Raw genomic sequence first — 21,844 nt, forward strand, 5'->3', positions numbered from 1 at the left:
TGTCTTGGGGGCCGGGGCATGAAGAGTGAGCACGGAGCCTGCACTGGGATGAAGGAGTGAAGATAGTTGCCCTTTACTGAGGGTATTTGTGCCCCACCCTCCCTGGACATATTATATACACCATACCTTATCCTACAGCCACTGTGCAGAGTGGGTCAGATTTTTCCATTTACAGATGTGGAAACTAAGGCTCAGAGGCTGAGTAACCAGCCTTGCACAGCTTGTAATGTGCAGAGCTGTGGGTTAAAACCTTGTCTGCTGAACACTAAGTCCAGGGCTATTTCTTCCACACCATGCTGCCTTTTTTTGAGGGATTTAAAAATTCATTCCTTTCCTTTTGAGCTGGGACATTGCTTTTCTCCCAAAGCTGGAAAGGGACCGAGGGTTGTGGATGGATATTAAATGTGATGTGTTTATTAGTGTCGGAAGAGACTCCAAGACCCAGGTGAGCCCTGGGCTGAGCTCTGGGGCCTGGTTTCTCACTCTTGTTAATAGCACATCACTCGGTGCTCTGGGCCCTGGGCCGTAGATGCAGTATGAGTTTTCCCAAGCCATTTGCTTTATTTATTTTTAATTTTCCTTGTGGGATAGCCACAGGACATGAGGATCGCTCTCTTTTTTAAGGCACATTAAAATTTTTTTTAAACCAAAGTAATACATGCAGTGATTAAAAAACAAAACCCAAGCTGTTTTGTGAAAGAAAGCAGTTCACCTTGCCTCTGCCCCCTCCTACAAGCCCCACCTGCAAAGGAACCATGTCTTACTCTTCTAGCTGTTTCTTCAAACCTCGGAGTAGGAAGTTTTGGGCTCTATGAGGGCCATGTGAATGCCTTTAAAGGTGCAGGCACCTGCTTTCTTTTTTCTACTTCGTTTTTATTCTCCTTACACATAGAGCTTCTCAATTCGCAGATGGAAAATTGAGGTCCCAAGACAGTGGGGCCTGCCTTGAGTCCCACAGCATCCTGTGCCCCAGTCTTTCCTCTTGTCACACATCACAGGCCAGCAGCATTGAGAACTCACTTGAGATAAGAATGGAGGGACTTCCCTGGTGGTCCAGTGGTTAAGACTCCGTGCTTCCACTGCAAGGGGCATGGGTTCGATCCCTGGGCAGGGAAGTAAGATCCCACATGGCACATGGTGGGACCAAAAAAAAAAAAAAAAAAAAAGTAAGGATGGAAGGACAGGAATGCTTTCCACACCCCTAAATGGGTCTCCCCTTACAACCTGCTGGCGTGGTGCCTCTCCCCTGGGATGGACCCCTTGCCCTTACTACGTATGATGTGTGGTGGCTCCACCAGCCCTGGGTTCCCCAGAAAAACAACACTGGCGAAGGAGGGGTCAAAGGTCAGGTCTAGTCAGTGTGGAATAATAGCTCCGGGCGGACACCCAAATCCTGCAGTTCCTTGTTTAATCTTAAGGAAGTTGTTCAACGTCAGCAGCAGCAGAAGCAGCAGCTGGGGTGGTGGCAGCCACAGCTACAGTGCTGCTCAGACTCGCCGGGGAAGCCACTAGTGGAAGATGACGGATTTCTTAAAGAACTTTTTGGTGAGTGCACCCGGGCTACGGGGCAGTGCCTGTCCACACCGGCTGCCTGGAGTGGCTGGGTCAGGGAGGAGCCAGGAGCCCTCCTGCTGTCACCTGGCAGGGAGCCCCTGCTGCCTGCTGGCCTGTCGTGGGGTATGGAAGCCACCTGTCACTCAGGGGAAGGAGGAACAGAGATTAGGGACAGAGGGGATTGTGTGTGTGGAGGGGACATGGGAGGGCGTGGGACAGAATCGGGGACCAGAGCCTTTCCTCCCTGGCATGGAGATCTGAGGTGGCGGTCCTGGCATGAGACCGGCCAGAGCTCACCTCTGTGCTCCTCTGTCAAGGCTTCCTGATGCTGGGAGAGGGCCTGAGGGGACCCTCAGCCAACTGCAGGCTGTGCCAGGTGGGGTGCCAGGGTGGGAGAGGGAGGGACTCTGTCGCTGGGCTTCCGCCTGGCTCCAGGCACTCGGAGCCGGCGGGCCAGCCCTGTGGGTCCAGCCCTCTCCCCTTGGTGCTGTTTGCCTGGGATGGCCCTGGCAGGGGACTCTGTCCTGTCACAGAGCCTCCGAGCTGTGCTGTTAGTGTGACCCTTGGGAGTGGTGTGTGTGACGCTCCTGCTGGCCTGGGAGTTAAGGTCCTTTCCTTGCAAGTCAGATTGTCCCTGGAGGCTCTGTGGGCCCCCCTGTTTCAGCTGTGCCAGGCCCCTGTGCACATGGGGGCCCAGGCTGACTCGGCCAGGTTGGAACTGCTGGCCTCTTCTCCTTCACGACCTACCTGCTGCAGGCGGGGGTGGGCTGTGTTCTTTCCTTTCTTTCCCTTCCTGGGCTGTGACAGTTCAGGTATGAGTGTGGGGAGTGATAGGACACCTGTTAGGGGGTTGGACCAAGGAGTCCCCCAATCTCAGGCTGTGCCACCACTGGCTCCGGAATGGGGGGCAGGCTGTGAGCCTGGTGACACTGTTACAAACGGAAATGGCCTGACGCCCCTGGACCTTGGCAGGATACGGAGTGGTGCATTGGAGGGTTTTAAGCTGGAGACGGATGTCATCTGATTTATCTTTCAGAAAGACCATGTGGCTGTTGTCCGGGGGGCTGATTAGGGAGGCATCGGTGTGGAGGCTGCTACATGGTCCTGATGAGGGGCAGTGAGAGGTGATGGAGGTGGGGAGCTGCTGAGACGTGCTCAGACTTGGGATATGTTCTGACAGTGGACTTGCAGGTCTGTTGGATGTGGGGAATGAGGAGGAAGAAATCAGTGATGACCCTGGGGGTTTTCTCCTGAGCGTCAGGATGGGTGGATGATGGGGAGACTGGCTAAGGTGGAGGAAAGTTTTTGAGGGAAAGAATTAATGATAAAAAAAAAGAGTTAAGGAGTGTTCTATTGGGCCTAGTTAAGTCTGAGATGTCTGTCAGACACGCATGTGAGATGTGGAGTTGGCAAACCCAGATAGATCTGGACCTGAATCTGGCTTCTGCCTTTACTAAGTGTGTTCACTTTGGGCAAGTTGCTTAATCACTCAACCCCTTCCACCCCTCTAACCCTCCCTCCCTGGGACTAATGGGGTGGCATTTGTACTAATGGGGTGGCACTGATTCAGTGCCCCGGTGCCTGGCATGTCACGTGTGCCCAAAAGAGGATACCTTGGAGCTCCCTACACTTTCCTTACATCGTCTCATTTTCCAGCTCAGGAACATTCAATGGCTCCCTGTTGTACAGAGCAGAGCTTGGAAATTGTGTCTTGTGGACTGACTTGGCTCATAGATGAATTTTGTTTGGTCCACATAGAGATTTTGAAAACTTTTAATTGGTTACCAATGCATAAAAGTTGGGAGAGTTTACATACAAATTTGGATTTCTGGCTTATCCTGAAAAGTTGAAAACTCTGGTAACATTGAGCTTGCATTTCCTCTTGCAGCCTGGCAGAGATGAGCAGCAGTTGCCTCTTTTGGAAGGAGCATGTACTCTTCATTTTACCATTGTTTCAGTCCCCCAACTCTTGTTGTTGTTGTTGAGGGGAAATTTTCACAATGTAAAATTAATCATTTAAAGTGAATAATTCAGGACTTCCCTGGCGGTCCAGTGGTTGAGACTTCGCCTTCCACTGCAGGGGGTTCGGGTTCGATCCCTGGTTGGGGAGCTAAGTTCCCACGTGCTTCGGGGCCAAAAAACCCAAAACATAAAACAGAAGCAATAGTGTAACAAATTCAATAAAGACTTTAAAAATGGTCCACATCAAAAAAATAAAATAAAATAAAGTGAATAATTCAGTGGCATTTAGTACATTCACAATGTTTTGCAACCATCACCTCTATCTAGTTTTAAACTATTTCCATCACCTCCAAATAAAATCCCATTAAGCTGTTGCTCTCCATTCTCCCCCAGCTCCAGCCCCTGGCAACCACTCATCTGCTTTCTGTCTCTATGGATTGATTTACCTATTCCAGATATTTTACAGAAATGGAATCATACAGTATGTGACCTTTTGTCTCTGGCATCTTTCACATGGGATGTTTTTGAGGTTCATTCACATTGAAACATTTATTAGCACTTCATTCCTTTTTATGCCTGAATGATATTCCGTTGTATGGATACACCACAGTTTGTTTATACATCCAACAATTGATGGACATTTGGGTTGTTTCCACCTTTTGGCAAGTGTGAATAGTGCGGCTCTTTAGTGTACAAGTGAAGAACATTCTTGTGCAAGTATTTGTTTGGGTACCTGTTTTCAGTTCTTTGGGTATCTACCTAGGAATGGAATCGCTGGGTCATATGGCAGCTCTATGTTTAACTTATTGAGGAACCGCCAAATTGTTTTCCACAGCAGCTGTACCATTTTACATTCCCACCAGCAATGTATGAGGGTTCCAATTTTTCCACATGCTTGCTAACACCTGTTATTTTCTATTTTTTGATTATAGCCATCCTAATGGGTATGAAAGTGGTATCTCATTGTGGTTTTGATTTGCATTTCCCCATGACTAATGACGTGGAGCATTTTTTTCATGTGCCTATTGTCAATTTGTATATCTTCTTTGGAGAAAGGTCTATTCAAGTTCTTTGCCCATTTTTAAATTGGGTTGTTTGTCTTTTTGTTAAGTTGTAAGAGTTCTGGATGCTAGGTGCTTATCAGATATATGATTTACAAATATTTTCTCCCATTATGTTGGTTGTCTTTTTACTTTCTTGATAGTGTCCATTAAAGCACAAAAGTTTTAAATTTTGATGAAGTTCAGTTATTTGTGTTTCCTTTCTTATTGGTGTCATATTTAAGAATCCATTACCAAATCTAAGATCATGAAGATTTAACTTATGTTTTCTTCTAAGAGTTTTACAGTTTTAGCTCTTAGGTTTAGGTTGTTGCTTTTTGTATTTTTGTATATGGTTTGAGGTATAGGTGTCCAACTTCATTTCTTTTGCATGTGGGTATCCAGTTTTCTAGCACCATTTGTTGAAAAGACTGTTCTTTCCCCATCGATTAGTCTTGACCCCCTTGTCAAAAGTCAGTTGGCCATAAATGCATGGATTTATCTCCGGACTCTAAATTCTATTCCATTGGTCTATATGTCTATCCTTATGCTAGTACCACACTGTTTTGATCACTGTAGCTTTGTAGTAAGTTTTGAAATTGGGAATTGTGAGTTCTTTTTCAAGAATGTTTTGGCTTTCTGAGTTCCTTGAGTTCCCACATCAATTTTAGGATCAGCTTTTCAATTTCTGCAAAGAAATCCAGCTGGGATTTTGATAGGGATTGGATTGAATCTGTAGATCACTTTGGGTGATTACTGCCATCTTAGCAGTATTGAGTCTTCCAACCCATGAACAAGGAATGTCATACCATTTATTTAAGTCTTCTTTAATTTCTTTCATCAATGTTTTTTAGTTTTCAGTGTATGAATCTTTTACCTCCTTGTTTAAATTGTTCTAGGTATTTTATTCTTTTTGATGCTCTTGCAAATGGAATTGTTTTCTTAATTTTATTTTCAGATTGTTCATTGCTGGTGTATAGAAATACAAATGACTTCTGTGTGTTGATCTTGTACTCTGCAATTTTGCTGACTTCCTTTATTAGCTCTAGTAGTGTTTTTGTGGATTCTTCGGGTTTTCTATATTGGATTATGTCATCTGCAAATAGAGATAGTTTTATTTTTCCTTTTCAATATGGATGCCTTTCATTTCTTTCTCTAATTGCTCTGGCTAGAACTTTCAGTACACTGAATAGTAGTGGTGAAAGTGGGCATCCTTGTTTTGTTCCTGGTCTTAGGGGAGAAGCTTTCAGTATCACTGAGCATGATGTTAGCTGTGGATTAAAAAAAAAAAAGCCCTTTATCATGTTGAGGAAGTTCCTTTCTATTCCTAGTGTTCCGGGTGTTTTTATCAAGAAAGGGTATTAGATTTTGTCAAGTGCTCTTTCTGCATCAATTGAGATGATTATGTGGTTTTTCCCTTCATTCTATGAATGTGATATATTACATTGATTGATTTCCTTATGTTGAATCAAGCTTGCATTCCTGGGATAAATCCCACCTGGTCACAGTGTATAACGTGCTGTTGGATTTGGTTTGCTAGTATTTTGTTGAGAATTTTTACATCTGTATCCATCAAGGATATTGGTCTGTAGTTTTGTTTCCTTGTAGTTTCTTAGTATGGTTTTGGTAATGCTGGCCTCATAGAATGAATGAAGAAGTGTTCCTTCCTCTTCAGTTTTTTGGAAGAGTTTATGTAGGATTGGTGCTAATTCTTCTTTAAATGTTTGGTGAAATTTACCATGAAGCCATCTGATCCTGGACTTTTCTTTGCTGGGAGGTTTTGGATTACCGATTCAATCTCTTATTATATCTTCATTCTTTTATGTTACTTGCCTGGTACTTGTAGTCATTTGCATTTTCAAATCCTCTCTTACAGATTTAAATATAAATCTGCCTAATTTTTAAGATGTCCTATAAAAACCAGCCATCCTCCCACCCTTCCTCCCCGCCCAATCTCTGCTCTAGCCAGGTTGGTCCCTTTCACACACCCCCTGCATTAAACATTATAATTCCATAGGTCAGTGGCTCTCACAGTGTAGTCCCTGGATCAGGAGTATCAGTATCACCTGGGAATGTGTTAGAAATGCAGATTCCCTAGGGGTGGGGCCAGAAACCTGTGTTTTAACAAGCTCTCCTGGTGATTCCGTTGTATCACCATTGCCATAGGTAATAGAGAGCCTTGTAGGCTCCTGGCCCAAGTTGATATAGTTGAAGCTGTGCCTCTGCAGGACTCAAGCAGCTGAGGAGCTATGTTCAGTGTGAGCTGGTATGAAGGGAGACCAAAGAAGGGAAAGAGAAGCATGAAGGTTGCACAGGGGAGAGGGGGGAAGGAGGCTTGGTTGGAATAGGACCTGGATGCAACTTACTGGGGACACCTGTTGGCTGTCCAGGGTGAGGGGTGCAGTCTGTGGCCAGAGAAGAGACAGCCCTTACTAGCACGTGCATTGGCCTGTCCTACCCTGACTGTAGCCATCCTGAGGAGATAGCCCCGGCCACCCACAGGCCTAGGAGTCAGTCTCCCCTGCCCACTTCATTCTCATTCATTCAGGAAATGTTTCTGGAGCATCTACTCTGTGCCAGGCAGCTGTAAGTCCAGGGATATAGCAGTGAACAAAATAATCAGAGCCCTACCCTCAAGGACCTTCTAGTCTAGTGAACCACCCTTTGCCTTCTTCTGCAGGTTCCAGCAACCAGAGTGGCGGCCAGCTGGCCCTCATCCTGATGTCCTCTGGATGGGGGCCTCTGAGCCAGCAGCAGAGCCAGGGCAGCGCAGCATGTGCTGTGCTTGGGTGGCCTTGGGACACATCCGGTCTGGCTCCTGATGGGGTGTGTGCTCTGGGTTCCCGGCTCCCCCAGCTTTCCAAAAATATCTACAAAACTCTCCAGAAATCCTTTTCTTTTGTGGTGTCTTCCTTCTCTGTGTAATGAGAAAACTTGCTCAGACCCGTTTTCTTCCTCTCCTCAGCACCACCCAGCCCACATCTCCATCCCATTCTCCTGGGACTGTGTGGGGTGGAAGACACCTTGTCCTCCATCCTTGTCTTGTTTTACCGTTTCTGGTTGCTATTGACATGCCTTTGCCTCCTCGTGCATGTCCTGGTTTGAGGTGGGATAAGGAGACACTTGCTGCTGTGCACGGAGCGAGTTCTGCGTTGGGTGCTGTGTCCGGCTCTGCAGACTGGCTCACGTTATCCCACCACAGCCCTGTGAGTCGGTGCCATTTTGAGCCTTGTTCCAAGGTGCAGACGCTCAGACGGCCTCGTCCTCTGTGTGAGCAGTGGGCGTGTGGTACCTTCTGGGCAGGGGTATAGGAAGACTGCTCACACAACAAATACAGCCTGCCTGCAGGAGGGGAGCAGAGGAGCCCAGAGCTAGGGCAGGACCCCCAGCAGGGATCTGGTGGGCAGCAGATGGATGGCAGTGGGTGCTACTTCTCCAACTAGGGTCAGAAAGGACGAAGAGGAGGAGGGAGAGGGGAGTGTGCTGGTGGGGGCCCTTGCTGCGATGCAGCAAGAAGGAGAGAACAGGTGGCCGCCCATCTGCCAGGAAAGGTCACGTCCACGTGTAGAGCTGCTGTGGACCAGAGAGAGGCAGGCCAGGCTGCTCCTGCCCGCGGGAAGGGCACAGGGTGCTGAGATGGGGTGGTGGCCCTCCTATACTCGCACACGCTGTATTCCTTCCATTGCTTCTACTTCTTCACCACCTGGGCAGGGGGCTGGCACCAGAGTGAACAAGTAGGGGCATCGGGCAGATTCCTCAAGGCTGGCCTTGCAGTTCCTGTTCGCTTCTGTTCCTGCTACGTCGGACCCCCTCTGGCCTTCTCCCCGCAAGGACTCATTTTGTCCTTCTGAAGGAAGACTGGTCGGTTTCTATACTGAGAAGTGGGAGGACACGGCTTGAACCCGGACCGAACCTTGGGGCCCAGCCTGTGGTTTCCTTGGCTGGGTGCTGGCTCTCGGTGATTATTTCACATCCTACTTGACTGGCTGTTAAAGCAGAGCCCAAGGGGAAATGCTGGCCGCTGCTCTGATTTGGGTGCTGATGGCTGTTGCTAATAATAAATTAGACAGCTGGGCCGCTGCTATTGATGAGAAGGCCGAATTACATTTCTCTGTGAAAATCCAGCGCCTGGCTTCCCAATGGAGGGGGATCCCCTTCCGAAGAATGCTTTAGGCATTCTGTCCTAAAGGGCCTGTGGGACGATGCCAGTGAGTCAGTGAGTGTTTATTGAGTGCCTGCTGTGCGCCCTTGGCCGCGTGAAGCAACCTCAGGGGGTGTGGACGAGGGTGGGACTGAGTGGCCGGAGCTGCCGTTCCAGGCTGGCCTGAGTCACCCTGCTTCTGGGTGGAAAAGGAGACTTGCTCTTTGCCAAAGTTGGAACTGTCCCATTGGAAAGTTCAACAAGTCACCCTGAAGTGGGGCTGGGCCAGCTGGGGCCAAGTTGCCGCCGGCTGATTTCTGCTCCTGGACGCTGTCCACGCAGCAATTGTCCATCCATGTGTTACTCAGGGCTGAGGCTGAATCACAGCCCTTTCATCTCACCACCTATGCCAGCCCTGAGGCCATGGAGCATCTTCATTCGGGAAATAGACCCATTTTTAACAGTAATCTAAACACGCTGCCTCTGGGAAGACCAATGAAGTCAAGAAAAGCTAAATCAGGAAAAGCTAACTATCCTGAAGGTACTAGACCATCTCCCAACTGGACCAAGCTTGTTTCCAGAGCGAACTTTCTAATAGTTCCTTATAGTAGTTGCTGTTTACTGAGGGCTGGCCGTGGACCAGGCCCTGGCACTTCTTGTCTACATTCTTACTTCATCCTCCCATGAGCCCTGAAAGGCAGGGGCTGATCCTGCTTTCAGGTGAGGGAAGTAAGAGAGATTGAATCACGTGCCTTGTGCCACACAGCCGGCCAGTAGCAGGTCGGTCACTTCCCATACCTGGCTTTGACCACTGGATTCTACTCCCTCCTGTTGAGTTGACCTTCTTTATCCGCGGGTTCTGCATCCACAGAGTCAACTAAAGATTTCGATTTTGATCCCCAGTTGGTGGAACCTGCGGATAAAGGGGGCAGCTGTGCTATGCCATTTTAAATAAGGGACTTGAGCATCCTCGGATTTTGGTATTTACAGGGGTCCTGGAACCAGTCTCCCACAGATACTGTGGATGACTTTATCTTTCTACTGTACCCAAACCTCAGTAGCTCTCCAGCGCCTTCCAGATTAAGCCTGAATTCTTGGCGTTCGGAATCGCTCAGGCCTAAACCCCAGCCCTCCTTTCCAGTCTGAACTTCAGGATGTTGACCCAGAGGCCTCAGGCAGCCAGGTTCATCCACTCACCATTCACTGAGTACACACCGTGCTTCTCCACCTTTGCCCTCACAGTTACCACTGCCAGTAATGCCCTCTCCACCCTCTCTATCAAGTGATTTCTGTTTATCCTTTAAGGTCTGGTTGGAATCCAGCCTCTTACAAGAAGACTTCCTTGATGTGGTAGTTTTAAAATATGTCCACAAGTTCTTTGATACTTTTCTCCTTCAGAACCTAATTCCCCTCCCCTTGAGTGAGGGCTGGTCGTGGACACTAGCTTCTAAAGAATAGGATAGAAGGGAAAGGATGGTGTAAAGGTAGTATAGCTTCCTTCATGCTTTCTCTCTTGGATCACTTGCTCCGGGGGAGTCAACCGCCACTTTTTGGGGATACTCAAGCAACCGATGGAGAGGTCCGTGGGATGGGCAACTGGGCCCTCCTGCTGACAGCTTTGTGAGTGCGCCATCTTGGAAGCAGATCCTCCAATCCCAATCAAGCCTTCAGGTGATGCAGCCTCTGCTGACATCGTGAATGCAACCGCCTGAGAAATCCTGAGCCAGAACTGACCAATGAAGCCACTTTTGAATTCCTGACCCATGGACATTGTTGTGAGTCACCAAGTTTTGGGGTAATTTGTTCTACAGCAGTATAGAACTAATATCCTTACCTCCCAGCAAGAAGTGCTTCATGCCTCCTCTGAACCACTGGTCATCTGTAACATAACCCTGTGTAACTTTGTCTCATAATTAAGGTCAAGTACCCTAGAAATGGAGCCCTTGCCTAGTACTTCCAGTGACCAGTCCATGCCTTGCCAGCGCTTAATCATTTGGGGTTAATTGATTAACCAACACAAGGGCATTGTGTAGGAACACACCTAAGGTATTTTTGGTTGCCAGTTTATATGGATCCCAGGGGGTAAGCTGGATATAGGGGTGACTCTTAGTCTATAACACACAGGGCCATGGTTAGACCTGGAAATGAATTGGCCTGAATTCAGGGGCTTTCTGTGGGCACAAAAGGCTGTATAACTTGTGTCCTTGGGCACAGCGTCTTATGAGGGTACAGGAAGGGCATGTAGCAGGAGTTGGGAGAAGCAAAGAAAGGCATGCCAGAGCCTCTGCTTATGTGTTGAAGTCTTTACAGTTGATTAATTGCAAAAATAATTTATAATTGTTATAGATAATTTAAAAAATACTGAAAAGCAAAAAGGAAAAAAAATATCCTTAGCTTATAACTCATTTTGGCATATATCCTTCAAGACATTTTTCTCTGGAGGGGTGATGTGTGTATTTAACATGAAGACATATATGTTGAGAAAAAAAGGGGTCACATTGTTCTAAACCCTACTTTTCTCACTTAGCAGTACAACGTGAATCTTCCTAGTAGCTTAATCAATACAAATCTCCTCTTAGAGTATTTTATTGTACGGGCATACTTCCTTGTATGATTTATTCTTTCCCTCATTGATGGGTACTTCGGCTCTTTCCACTTTTTTTACCCATAAACAGTGTTTCGACAAATATCCTTGTATACATATCTTTGTGTAGTTGCCCAAATATTGCTTTCGGGTAAATTCCTTTAAGTGGGTTTATGGGCCAAAATACATGAACATTTTTCAGGGTTTGGACACATAGTACCAAATTGCCCTTCAGAAAGTACCAGGCGTACACTTACTACAGTCCTTGCCAACACTGGATTTTCTTTTTAATTTTGGCCAATCTGATAGGTGAAGGATGTTATCTTACTATTATATTAATTTCTTTCATAACTTGGGAGGTTGGGCATGTTCCATTTGTTTATTGGTCATTTTATATTTCTCCTTTAGCAAGTTGTTTGTTCCTGTCCTTTGCACATTTTTCTGTTTTCCTTTCCAAAACTTATTTCTTTGAAATTGAATTATGCCAGTGATGTAGGTCTACCTGCTTGTGAAGCAGGCTGTGTATAAAGCAAAACCCCCTTCACTACTCTCCACCTTCTTGATATAATCACTTTTTGATAGTGTGAGGTATATTCTTCTGTATTATTCTCTATGCATTTATATACATACATATAGGTCATTTTAGGTTTTGTTTTTATTAAAAGGGGATCGTATTCTATGTGATGTTCTGATTTGCACCCCCCCCTTAATATATCTTGGTGAGCATCTTATATAAGCAATATAGATCTACTGCTTTCTTTTTGAATAACTGAGTAGTTTTTTTTTTTGAACAGCTTTATTGAGATATAATTCAGTACCATAAAGCCACCCATTTAAAATATACAGCTTAATGGTTTTTAGTATATTTACAGAATTGTGTAACCATTACCCACAGTCAATTTTAGAACATTTTCATCAGCTCAGAAAGAAACCATATATCCCTTAGTTATCACCTTCCAAATCCCCCATTTCCCTCAGCCCTAAGCAACCACAAATCTACTTTTTGTCTCTATAGATTTGCCTATTCTGGATATTTTATATTAATGGAATCATGTGGCTTTTTGTGTCTGGCTTCTTTTACTTAGCATAATGTTTTCAACGTTTATCCATGTTGTAGCATGAGCCAGTACTTCATTCTTTTTTTTGTTACTGGCTGAATACTATTCCATTGAATGGATGTGCTACAATTTGTTCATTCAAAAGTTGATGGACTTTTGGGTTGTTTCCGCTTTTTGGGTATTATGAATATTGCTGTTGTGAACATGAGCGTACAAGTTTTTGAGACATATGTTTTTAATAAATGTTTTCACTTCTCTTGGGGGTATATACCTAGGAGTGGAATTGCTGGGTCAAATGGTAGTTCTTTTTATGTCGCTGGATTCAGTTTGTTAGAATTTTGTTGAGAATTTTTGCATCTATTTTCATAAGCTATATTGGTCTGTAGTTTTCTTGTGATGTTAATTTTGGTGTCAGTGTAGTACTAGCCTTATGGGATAAGTTGAGAAGCGTTCCCTCTTCTATCTTTGGAAGAGTTTGTGAGGAATTAGTATTACTTCTTCTTTAAGGGGTAGAATTCACAACTGAAGCCATCTGGACCTGGGCTTCTCTTTGTGGGTAGTTTTTTGATTACTAATTCAATCTCTTTATTTAATATAGGTCTTTTTAGATTTTCTGTTTCTTCCCAAGTCAGTTTTGGTAGTTTGTGTATTGCTAGGAATTGTCCATTTCATCTCAGTTATTGGCACACAGTTTTTCATAGTATTTGTATTTTATTCTATGTAGCTTATTCTAACCAATTTCCTACATTTAAGTTGTTTCCATTTTTTGCTGTTACAAAAAATGCTGCAATGGCCATTATATTGTGTCTATCTTTGTGTTCATGTGTAAGTGTGTTTATAGTACACATTCTTCGAAGAGGAATTGTTGGGTCAGAGGTCTGTGTATTTAAAATGTTGATTGTTTCTACCTCCTTGTCCTCTTTTTGCTCATCTTTCTAGCCTTACTGATCTGAATAAGTTCTTCACGTCTATTATTCTTGGTATCCTGGAGACTGGAGTTGGTAAGAATACGCAGAACAAGTGGGAACGAGAGGTTTGAGAGCTGGGTGTTTGATGACTGCTTCTGGTCAAGCGTGCTTGATGTGGGTGACCCAAGCTTGTCCTCAACCCTGTACATTCACAAGTGGGGTTTCCAGACCCTGGAACCTGAACTGCTGGGGGGTCAGAGACTCTTTGCCTCTGATGGGCCACCTTTAGCCTGGGAGAGGTCACCTGGAGTCTGCAGCAGGGCCAGGTCTCCGCAGGTGACTCCACAAGGGTCCTTTCCATGGTGATTCTCTTCTGGGAATGCTGAGGGTGACGGGGCTGCAGGCAGTTTTGGCCCATTGGTGCCTGCAGAGGAAAGCAGGGTGGGTGCCCTGCCTCTGCATGAAGAAGTGACAAGGACATGCTTCCTTTTCACTGCTTTCTTTTGTTTCCTATTCATCTGGGGACTGTCTCTTCTGGGCGCTCATTAACTCCTGGCTTGCCAGTGCCCCGATGTGGGCAGTGATCTTATGACAAAAAAGTGTAGCTGTTTTCACAGAACGAGAAGTGGGGACACTTCTGGGGCAACCTCTGCATGTGTTTGTTAGGGTAGAGCTTTCAGTCCCTCACCCTTCCATTCCATTTTTTCTCCTTTTGGTCTTACCTGGAGTTTACAAGGGTGGCACCAAAGTAGGTTAAAAGTTTGGACTTGCGTAGTTTATGATTTTAAAAATAACCCATCCAGGCCACTGGAGGCTGCAGTTCAATGGTTTTTAGGTTTTGCTCACCAGTTCTTGGGTCCCAAAAGGTGCCTTGGGGACAGGGGACAGGGACGGGCAGAGGTGGCACATCAGGGGCTCTGCCTTGGCCAGAGCAGCTGTGCTTTTACTGGTTTTGTATGTTGGAGTTCTAAGTGAGACTTCTGTGAGAAGACAGCAGAACTGTGTGTTGCCACAAAAGTTGGAAAACTACTTGTGTGGGACATCTTGGCCTCACTGTTGGGTTGAAAACATCCCAAACACGAATCCTGCTGGAGGCTGAATCCCAGGGCCGATAGGCGTTTTGGAGACCTTGGCTTTTCCCAGGGGCCCCTCCCTCTTGACAGAGACTGAGCAACTGTTCTCCCCAGGGCCATTTGCCAGCCCGGGCATGCTTTTTTCCCTCTCTTGTTGTATGGGGTATTCTGGCCCTCCAGCCCTGCAAAGGCAAGATCAAATTATCTTCTCTCTTGATCCAAATGAATTTTGTCCCTGGGGAAGCCCTGGGTCGAGCTTCCAGACAGTCAACGGAGAGGCTTTCTCAGCAGACCTCCTGGCTGACGCCCCGTCTTTCTCTCCCCGCCCTCTTTGTGTCTTTCAGTCAGCGGAGTTCTTTGAGATGCTGGAGAAAATGCAGGTGAGCATCCTCGTTGTCGGGGAGCCAAGCACCGGGTGGGGATGCTGCAGTGACCTCAGCGGACACGACACCAGCAGAACCCACAGGCAAAACTCGGGTGCTTGGAGGGAGGGCGGAGAAGAGAGAACTCACAGTCCTGATGGCCTGGACCACCTGAGGCCATTTCCATGTCGAACGGCACAGAGGATTCTGGGACGGCTCCCGCCTGAAGGATGGAGAGAAGACAGACAGAACCTGCCAGCAGGGCAGACGGATGTGGGGAGGGTTTGAGAGGGTCGGTTGTTCGTGGAATGGGTTGGAAGGAAAGCCCCTTCTTAGGGGACTCATCTCACGTCTGCGAGGCAGAGCAGCGGAGTGGGAGACAGACCTGAGTTCAAATCCTGCATCTGATACTCGCTAGCACTAGTTCCTCCCCTTTTCTAAGCTTCTCGCTCCTGTTTTCTGTCTACTCACAGCACCGTTCTCACCTCACTCTGACACCAGACGTGTGGCAGTTTTCCCACACTAAACAGTTCTGCGAAACCAGCTGGGTGCCCTACAGTTTCACTCAATTCTGAGACTGTCTACCTGGAGATAGGGTCAGATCCCACAGGTGAAGGGCTCAGTCTCACAGGACCACCCTCCTCCCCTGACTTCGACACCAATCCCAGGTCCAGGTTGGCACCTGTGCTTCTGACTCACTGGCTATAAATCAGAGGTTCCCACGACCCCCTCCTCGGGTTCGATTAATTTGCTAGAGTGGCTCACAGAACTCAGGAAAACAGTTTACTACTAGATTATCAGTTTATTATATAAAGCTGTAACTCAGGAACAGCCAGATGGAAGAATGGCCTAGGGCAAGGTATGTGGGAAGGGGTGCAAGCTTCTATGCCTTCTTTGGGCATAGCATGTGTTCACCAACCAGGAGGTTCCCAAAACTCTGTCCTTTTGGGGTTTTGTGGAGGCTTCTTTACATGGGCATGATTGATTAAATCATTGGCTATTGGCGATGGACTGAATCTCCAGCCCGTCTCCCCTCTCTGGAGGCTGGGGGTGGGGCTGAAAGTTCCAACCCTCTAATCGGGCTTGGTTCCCCTGGCAACAAGCCTCCATCCTTAGGGGCTTCCCAAAAGTTACCTCATTAACATAAACTTATAACAAGACACTCCTTTCACCTTTATGGCTCTGGAGTTGTTTCAGGAATCAAGGACAAAAGTCCAAATGCTATAACGAAAGATGCTCCCATTGCTCTTATCACCTGGGAAATTCCAAGGGTTTTAGGAGCTCTGTGCCTCAAATTGCATGAAGACCAAATATATATTTCTTATTATAAATCACAATATCACAGCTTCTATAAATAAGAATGCCTGCTTACATGTAAAATACCCACTTACATGGTTGTTGGGATGAAATGAGAAATATGTAAATACTTTGTAGGCACTGCACAAAAATCAGTGTTCAGTGTGGATTTGGGGGTCCTTTATAGTCACCCCTCACCAAGGGGTCAGGGCTCACAGATGAGAACCACTGCCCTAGGGAATATGGGGGGAGGTCCAGAAGGCTTAATAAGTGTAGGTGGGAAGAAGATGCTGATAATAGCCCACGTATTTCAAGCACTTCTCTGGGTTCAGAGGTTGACAGGCGTTATCTCATGTCTTCCTGACAAGGCCCACAGGAAGTAGGCATATTATTATTATCCCCATTTCACAGGTGAGAAAACTGAGGCACAGAGATATTAAATAAAACACTTAAGGGCTCAGGGCTAGTAAGTAGCTTCAAGGCTTAGCCACTATATTACGGTGCTCTTTACCCTAAGTAGATGCTCCAGGCTCCAGGAAGGAGGATCCGGTAGTGATGGAAGCTCTAGGAGGAGAGGCAGAGAGCGTGCCCACAACGGGCCTGAGATGCAGGTGGAGATGCTGAGAAGGCAGCTGCTACCAGCAAGCGTGGTCCTCATGGGAAAGCCAGGTCTCCCTAAGGGAGGAGGGGGAGGGACTGTTTGAGGGAAAACTATTTTTTAGTGGTTGTGTCATTATCACGAGCAAGTTATTAAAATCCTGCTCTGTGCCCAGCAGTGTGTGGACTACAAACTGATTTATGTGCGTTTAGGGAACGTACAGTCAAGTTGCGGAAACAGGGAGGGCACCGGCCTTGACAGTGAGTGATGGGAGGCAGTGTGTAATAGGTTCTCAGTAAAGCTGGGATCTTCACCTCGAGCCATGGAATCCCCGCACTCTGGCAAGCTGGCGGGGAGTTTGCGGCTCACCCTGCCTTCTCTCTGCTTGCTCCCACGATCCACTCACCCCTCCCTGCTAGCCGGGGCCCCCGGCCTCCCCAACAAAGGGCTTCTCTGATCACAGAATCCAGCCCCACTTAACCGGCCTCATTGTCCTTGTGTTTCGAGGCTGCTGGGTTGTCCTCTCAACTAGATTGGGAGCCTGGCAAGGACAGGGATCTTTTTTTTTTTTTTTTGCCACCCTATGCAGCTTGTGGGATCTTAGTTCCCCGACCAGGGATTGAACCCACGCCCTCTGCAGTGAAAACGTGGAGTCTTAACCACTGGACCACCAGGGAAGTCCCAGGGGTCTGGTTGCTTCCTGTGTGTCTCCACGGCAGGCGGCTGACACCCTTGGGCAGTTGGTCAGTTTCATCTCAGTTGAGACTGCTGGTGGCTGAAACCGGACTCCCCAGTGCTTGGACCTCTACCACGTGCTCACTGGGTCCCAGCCTCCAAGAGGCCACAGTTTCCAACTCCTCTGCCTGTATGAAACTCACATGGGGAGCGGCTTCTATGAAGTGTGGCTGGAGTCTGTGCTTGAGTGTGGGCGGCCTCTCTCGTGCTGCGGGCGTGAAGTCTGAGCCTCAGAGCAGTGAAGCATCCAGGGCACTCTGAGAGTTGTGAAGAGCTGAAACTAAGACCCAGGACTCCTGACCTCCCAGACGGAGAGTCTAGGCGTTTGAAGAAGGGCACAATCCCTGTGAAGCAACAGGGGCTGAGTGCACAAGCTTTGGATCCCTTTGGTCCTAGGTTCAAGTTCTAGCTGAGTATCCTTGGTCAAGTCACTCTACCTCTCTGATCCTCAGTGTCTTCACGGCTGGGGCTGGGGGAGGGGGGCATAATCATAATACCTGTTGCAAAGGATGACACACAGAGACGGCCCAGTGCTGCGCGGTGGCTCTGTCGTGGGGGAAGGCACGGGAGGAGGTTTGCTGTCCTGCCCAGGGGCTGTTCCCAGGCAGGGATGACTAGTGCAGGACAAACAAAACAAACTCCTGACATCACCCCCGTCCCCATCCGCCCAGTTTGCCTTCCTGGGAAGGGTCTGCTGGCCGCTCAGGTGGTTTTTTATGCCTGTGTGTGGGAAGGAGCACCTGTCCAGCGGGAGGGGGCCCTCCCACGCCCTCCCACGCCCTCTTAAACAACACCGCAGGTGACTCAGCCCAGCCAAGTCTGGAGAAGCCCAAGTCTAAGTCCACCCAGTGAGCAGGAGTCTTGTGCTCTGAGAGCTGTGGGATAGGACCGTGCACTTGTAGACACACAGCCCAGCTTCAAATCCAGGTGCTGTCACTCACAAGCTGTGTGACGTTAGGCCAGCAACCTACTCCCTGGGCCTCAGTGTCCTCGTTGGTAAGTAGGTGCTGAGGGCTTCAAAGGAGACAACAGAGGGAGCGTCATGGAAGACCAAGATCCTGAGGTGTATTATTATGGTCAGGCAGCGGCCGCTTCTGGACACTCTTCTCTCTAGAGGGGACCTGTTTCTCCTAGTGTGTCCCAGTGTGTCCCAGCGTCTCACACCATCGTTGGATTTATTCAAACAATCTTTGGAACACCATGTGCCCCCCTCCCTCAAAACCTAGTTAATTCAGAATGTGACTGTAGGACCAAGCCCTGCTCCCCGGAAGAGCACTTTCCAGATACCTGCAGATGATCCCCTTTAATCCAGGCCCAGTCATGGTGCCTGTCCCTTGCGGTGACACATACATCTATGAGGCGGGAGGGTGGGTGTTAGAATCTTCATTTTGCAGATGAAGCCACGGAGGCTGCAAGAGGCTCAACTTTGTCAAGGGTCATGGATAGTAAGACAGCGGCAGAGTGAGGACCGGGTGGCCTTCCTGTCACCCGTGGACCTTCCCACCAGGGAGGGGTGGAGCTGGTGTGGCATGAGGTCCAACATGTGGGCATGGATGACACCCGAAGATGCAGGTTCCCATCCTCACCCCTCACCTACTGGCTTTGAGAGAGCCTGGTGGAGATATTTAAGCCCCAAGACAAAAATGCTGCCTACCCGTAGTTTTACTATATAGTGATCACTCTTCCAAGGGCTTAACACACTCTCAACATTTAATCTTCACCACAAGAGTAGGTGATGTTTTCGTTCCCATTTTACAGATGGGAACACCGAGCTACAGAGAGGTTTTGTGACTTGCCCAAGGTCATCAGGTCATAAGGGACAGTGTTGGGATTTGAATCCTGGTCATCTGGCTTGAGCCCACGCTCTTAACCCACTGTGCTGCTGCCTTGCCTGAGGCTGCTGTGAGGCCTGAGCGTGTAAGGGCCCAGCACATTCCAGCTGTTGCTGCTATTGTTACTAACCCCCAGCTAAGGCAGCTGCTCCTGATAGACTCCTCTGTTTGGCCTGTCTTCTGTGACCTTTGCTTTTCCATGGATCCTCTTTTCCTTGTTTCTGCAGGGGATCAAGCTTGAAGAGCAGAAGCCGGGACCCCAGAAGAACAAGGTGGGCTGGGCGGGTGACAGGCAGGACACAGCGCTGGCATGCTGGGGTCTGCTATCTTACACTAACTCTTTTTTTTTTTTTTTTATCAATTTTTTTTTTTTTAATTACACTATACTAGGTGTGCTTTATTTATTTATTAATGGCTGTGTTGGATCTTCATTTCTGCGCGAGGGCTTTCTCTAGTTGTGGCAAGCGGGGGCCACTCTTCATCGCGGTGCGCGGGCCTCTCACTATCGCGGCCTCTCTTGTTGCGGAGCACAGGCTCCAGACGCGCAGGCTCAGTAATTGTCTTACACTAACTCTTATTTTCACCAAGAGCCACTGAAGTGGCCACACTGTGTTGACCAGTGCACAGTGGGCAGCAAGGGGGGCCCTGGCTTGATGCCTTTGGGGCAGCTTCAGGGTGGTCTGGGGTGGAGGCCTTGGTGAGACAAGGCTTGTGGCTCAGCTTGGCCTTTCTGCACCTGCTCCTGCAAACGGACCGCATGCAGCACGTAGGGGTGTCAGGCTCTATGCTCCAGGCTCCAGAGGCATCACCTCTCAGCTTCAGCTTCCATTGCCAAGGCCCAGGCATGCAGCTTATCACTTAGAGGTTAACCCCCTTTCCTGGAGGGGGCTAGGTGGGACCAGAGGTCATCTTCCTGTTACAGCATCCTAGGGTGAGAAGCTGGGTCACAGGAGTGTGGGACTCAGCGCTCTGCGTACTGCATCTTCAGCTGGCAGGGTTTGCACTCAGGTTCTGTCAGTTTGGGGAAGAACTCAAGCCAGATCCCAGAGCTGCCTCTAGGCTGTTCTGTCCGGTGTTCTTCCCACTGACGCTCCCAAAGCCCTGGTGCAGCCTGCCAGGCCCCCTAGCCTACTCCTTACCCCATCTGGAGTAAGGAGTGGAGAGGGGAATGGAAACAGTGATCAGACTTTCTGGGCATTGCCGGGACTAATGGTGACATTGTCTGGTTTGTCTTGCAGGACGACTACATTCCGTACCCCAGCATCGACGAGGTAGGAGCCCCCCTGGCCGCACTGCAGCTCTGGGTCCTGTCTTTGTGGGGGGGCCGGGGTAGCTGATGGTGATGATGTTGATGGTCCCTGCCCCACCCCACGTGGGAGAGAACCCTGGCCCTGAGACTTGAGGGCTTGAGGCCTCTTGCCATCTTTCCCTTTGTGACCTCAGCTTTTCCATGTTTAAATTGGGGGTACCCATCCAAGCTTTGCACCTCTGATACTACAGGGTTGGTGAAGCTGGAGACGTTGTAGGGCTTAGGGGAGGGGTTCATGTTGCTGCTTTTGGCCTGAAAGACGGGATCCCCTCCTTGGAGCAGTTCAGAGGTTGGAGGGCACCCCGACTGGCACCTCTCCCCACCTCCTGCAGACCCAGGGCAGGCTGCAGTGCAAGACCCTCCCTCTGCCTCTAGGTGGTGGAGAAGGGAGGCCCATACCCCCTGATCGTCCTGCCCCAGTTTGGGGGCTATTGGATCGAGGACCCTGAGAACGTGAGCACGCCGACCTCCCTGGGCAGCAGCATCTGTGAGGAGGAGGAAGAGGACAACCTCAGCCCCAGCACGTTTGGCTACAAGCTCGAGTGCAAGGGTGAAGCCAGGGCCTACCGCAGGCACTTCCTGGGGAAGGTGAGGCCCAGGGGGCCCGGGGGCAAAAATAGCTGCTGGAGGGGGATGGCCCCAGGGACCCAGCGTTCCTCTCCAGTTGCCCCTTTATCTCTGTCTCTCCTCTTCGAAGTCGCCCGCCCCGTCCTTGCTGCCTGCCTGTGTCCTCGTTGGAGAGGTCTGACCGACTCTGCTCCTGGGCAGGGGTGGGGCGGACGGAGGGTGTGCAGAAGTTAGGAAGGCTCTTGGTGTGATGAGTCTGGGTGGGGATCACCCCCAACAAATATTTTAGGAGGTGATGGAATGGGTAGTGTTTGGGGGTGAAGGAGGGTGGAAGGAACAAATATGTTCTCACACCTTGGAAGTCTGTTTCTGTCAAAATGGTACAAGTCTCTCGTGTCCTCATTCATGCGGGTCCCCCTGAGTACTTGTACTGGATGATGTGCTGTGAGCCTCTGATGGCTTAAAAGTGACAAAGTTACATTTCTTTAAATATATTCTGCCCATTAGACTTGCCAGGTTCTGGAAGTCCTGAAGGCAGATTCTGGAAATCTCTGGCCTAAGGCAGCTTTGCAGTCTTAGGAGCTGCATCAGAACCCCCTGGGGAAGGTGTTAAAGTGCAGATTCGAGGGTCGCATCCTGATATGGCCTGTCTGGTATGGGCTCCCTGGGCCAGGAAGAGACCCACTGTCCAGAGGACCTCCTGGCTCCCCTTGGGTGGAGGTGCCAGTGGTCCTCCTAGCTTTATCCCCACAAATATTCTGAATTGGCAAGCGTTGCCCCTGGAAGCAAGGAAGTGGACTCGATATCTTGTGGTGAAGAACTTGG

The 21,844-nt window shown here is 48.6% G+C and overlaps 1 protein-coding gene across 7 annotated transcripts in view; it reads left to right on the forward strand.

Moving 5' to 3' along the window:
• The window catches only part of RAP1GAP2 (RAP1 GTPase activating protein 2), a 216,548-nt gene that overhangs the window by 140,692 nt on the left and 54,012 nt on the right, over nt 1-21,844 (forward strand). For 6 of the 7 annotated variants that reach the window (XR_005017852.1, XR_005017853.1, XM_036837485.1 and 3 more), the window contains 4 exons: nt 14,665-14,700; nt 19,371-19,415; nt 20,382-20,414; nt 20,828-21,040. Coding sequence is in view for 5 of the 7 variants with exons in the window: in XM_036837485.1 (XP_036693380.1) it covers nt 14,665-14,700; nt 19,371-19,415; nt 20,382-20,414; nt 20,828-21,040 (327 nt within the window). In the remaining 2 variants the exon portion in view is untranslated. The remainder of the gene's footprint in view (nt 1-14,664; nt 14,701-19,370; nt 19,416-20,381; nt 20,415-20,827; nt 21,041-21,844) is intronic. The other variant, XM_036837486.1, reaches the window with a different exon arrangement.

This window comes from Balaenoptera musculus, chromosome 20, assembly GCF_009873245.2.
Source record: "Balaenoptera musculus isolate JJ_BM4_2016_0621 chromosome 20, mBalMus1.pri.v3, whole genome shotgun sequence".
Classification (NCBI taxonomy): domain Eukaryota; kingdom Metazoa; phylum Chordata; class Mammalia; order Artiodactyla; family Balaenopteridae; genus Balaenoptera; species Balaenoptera musculus.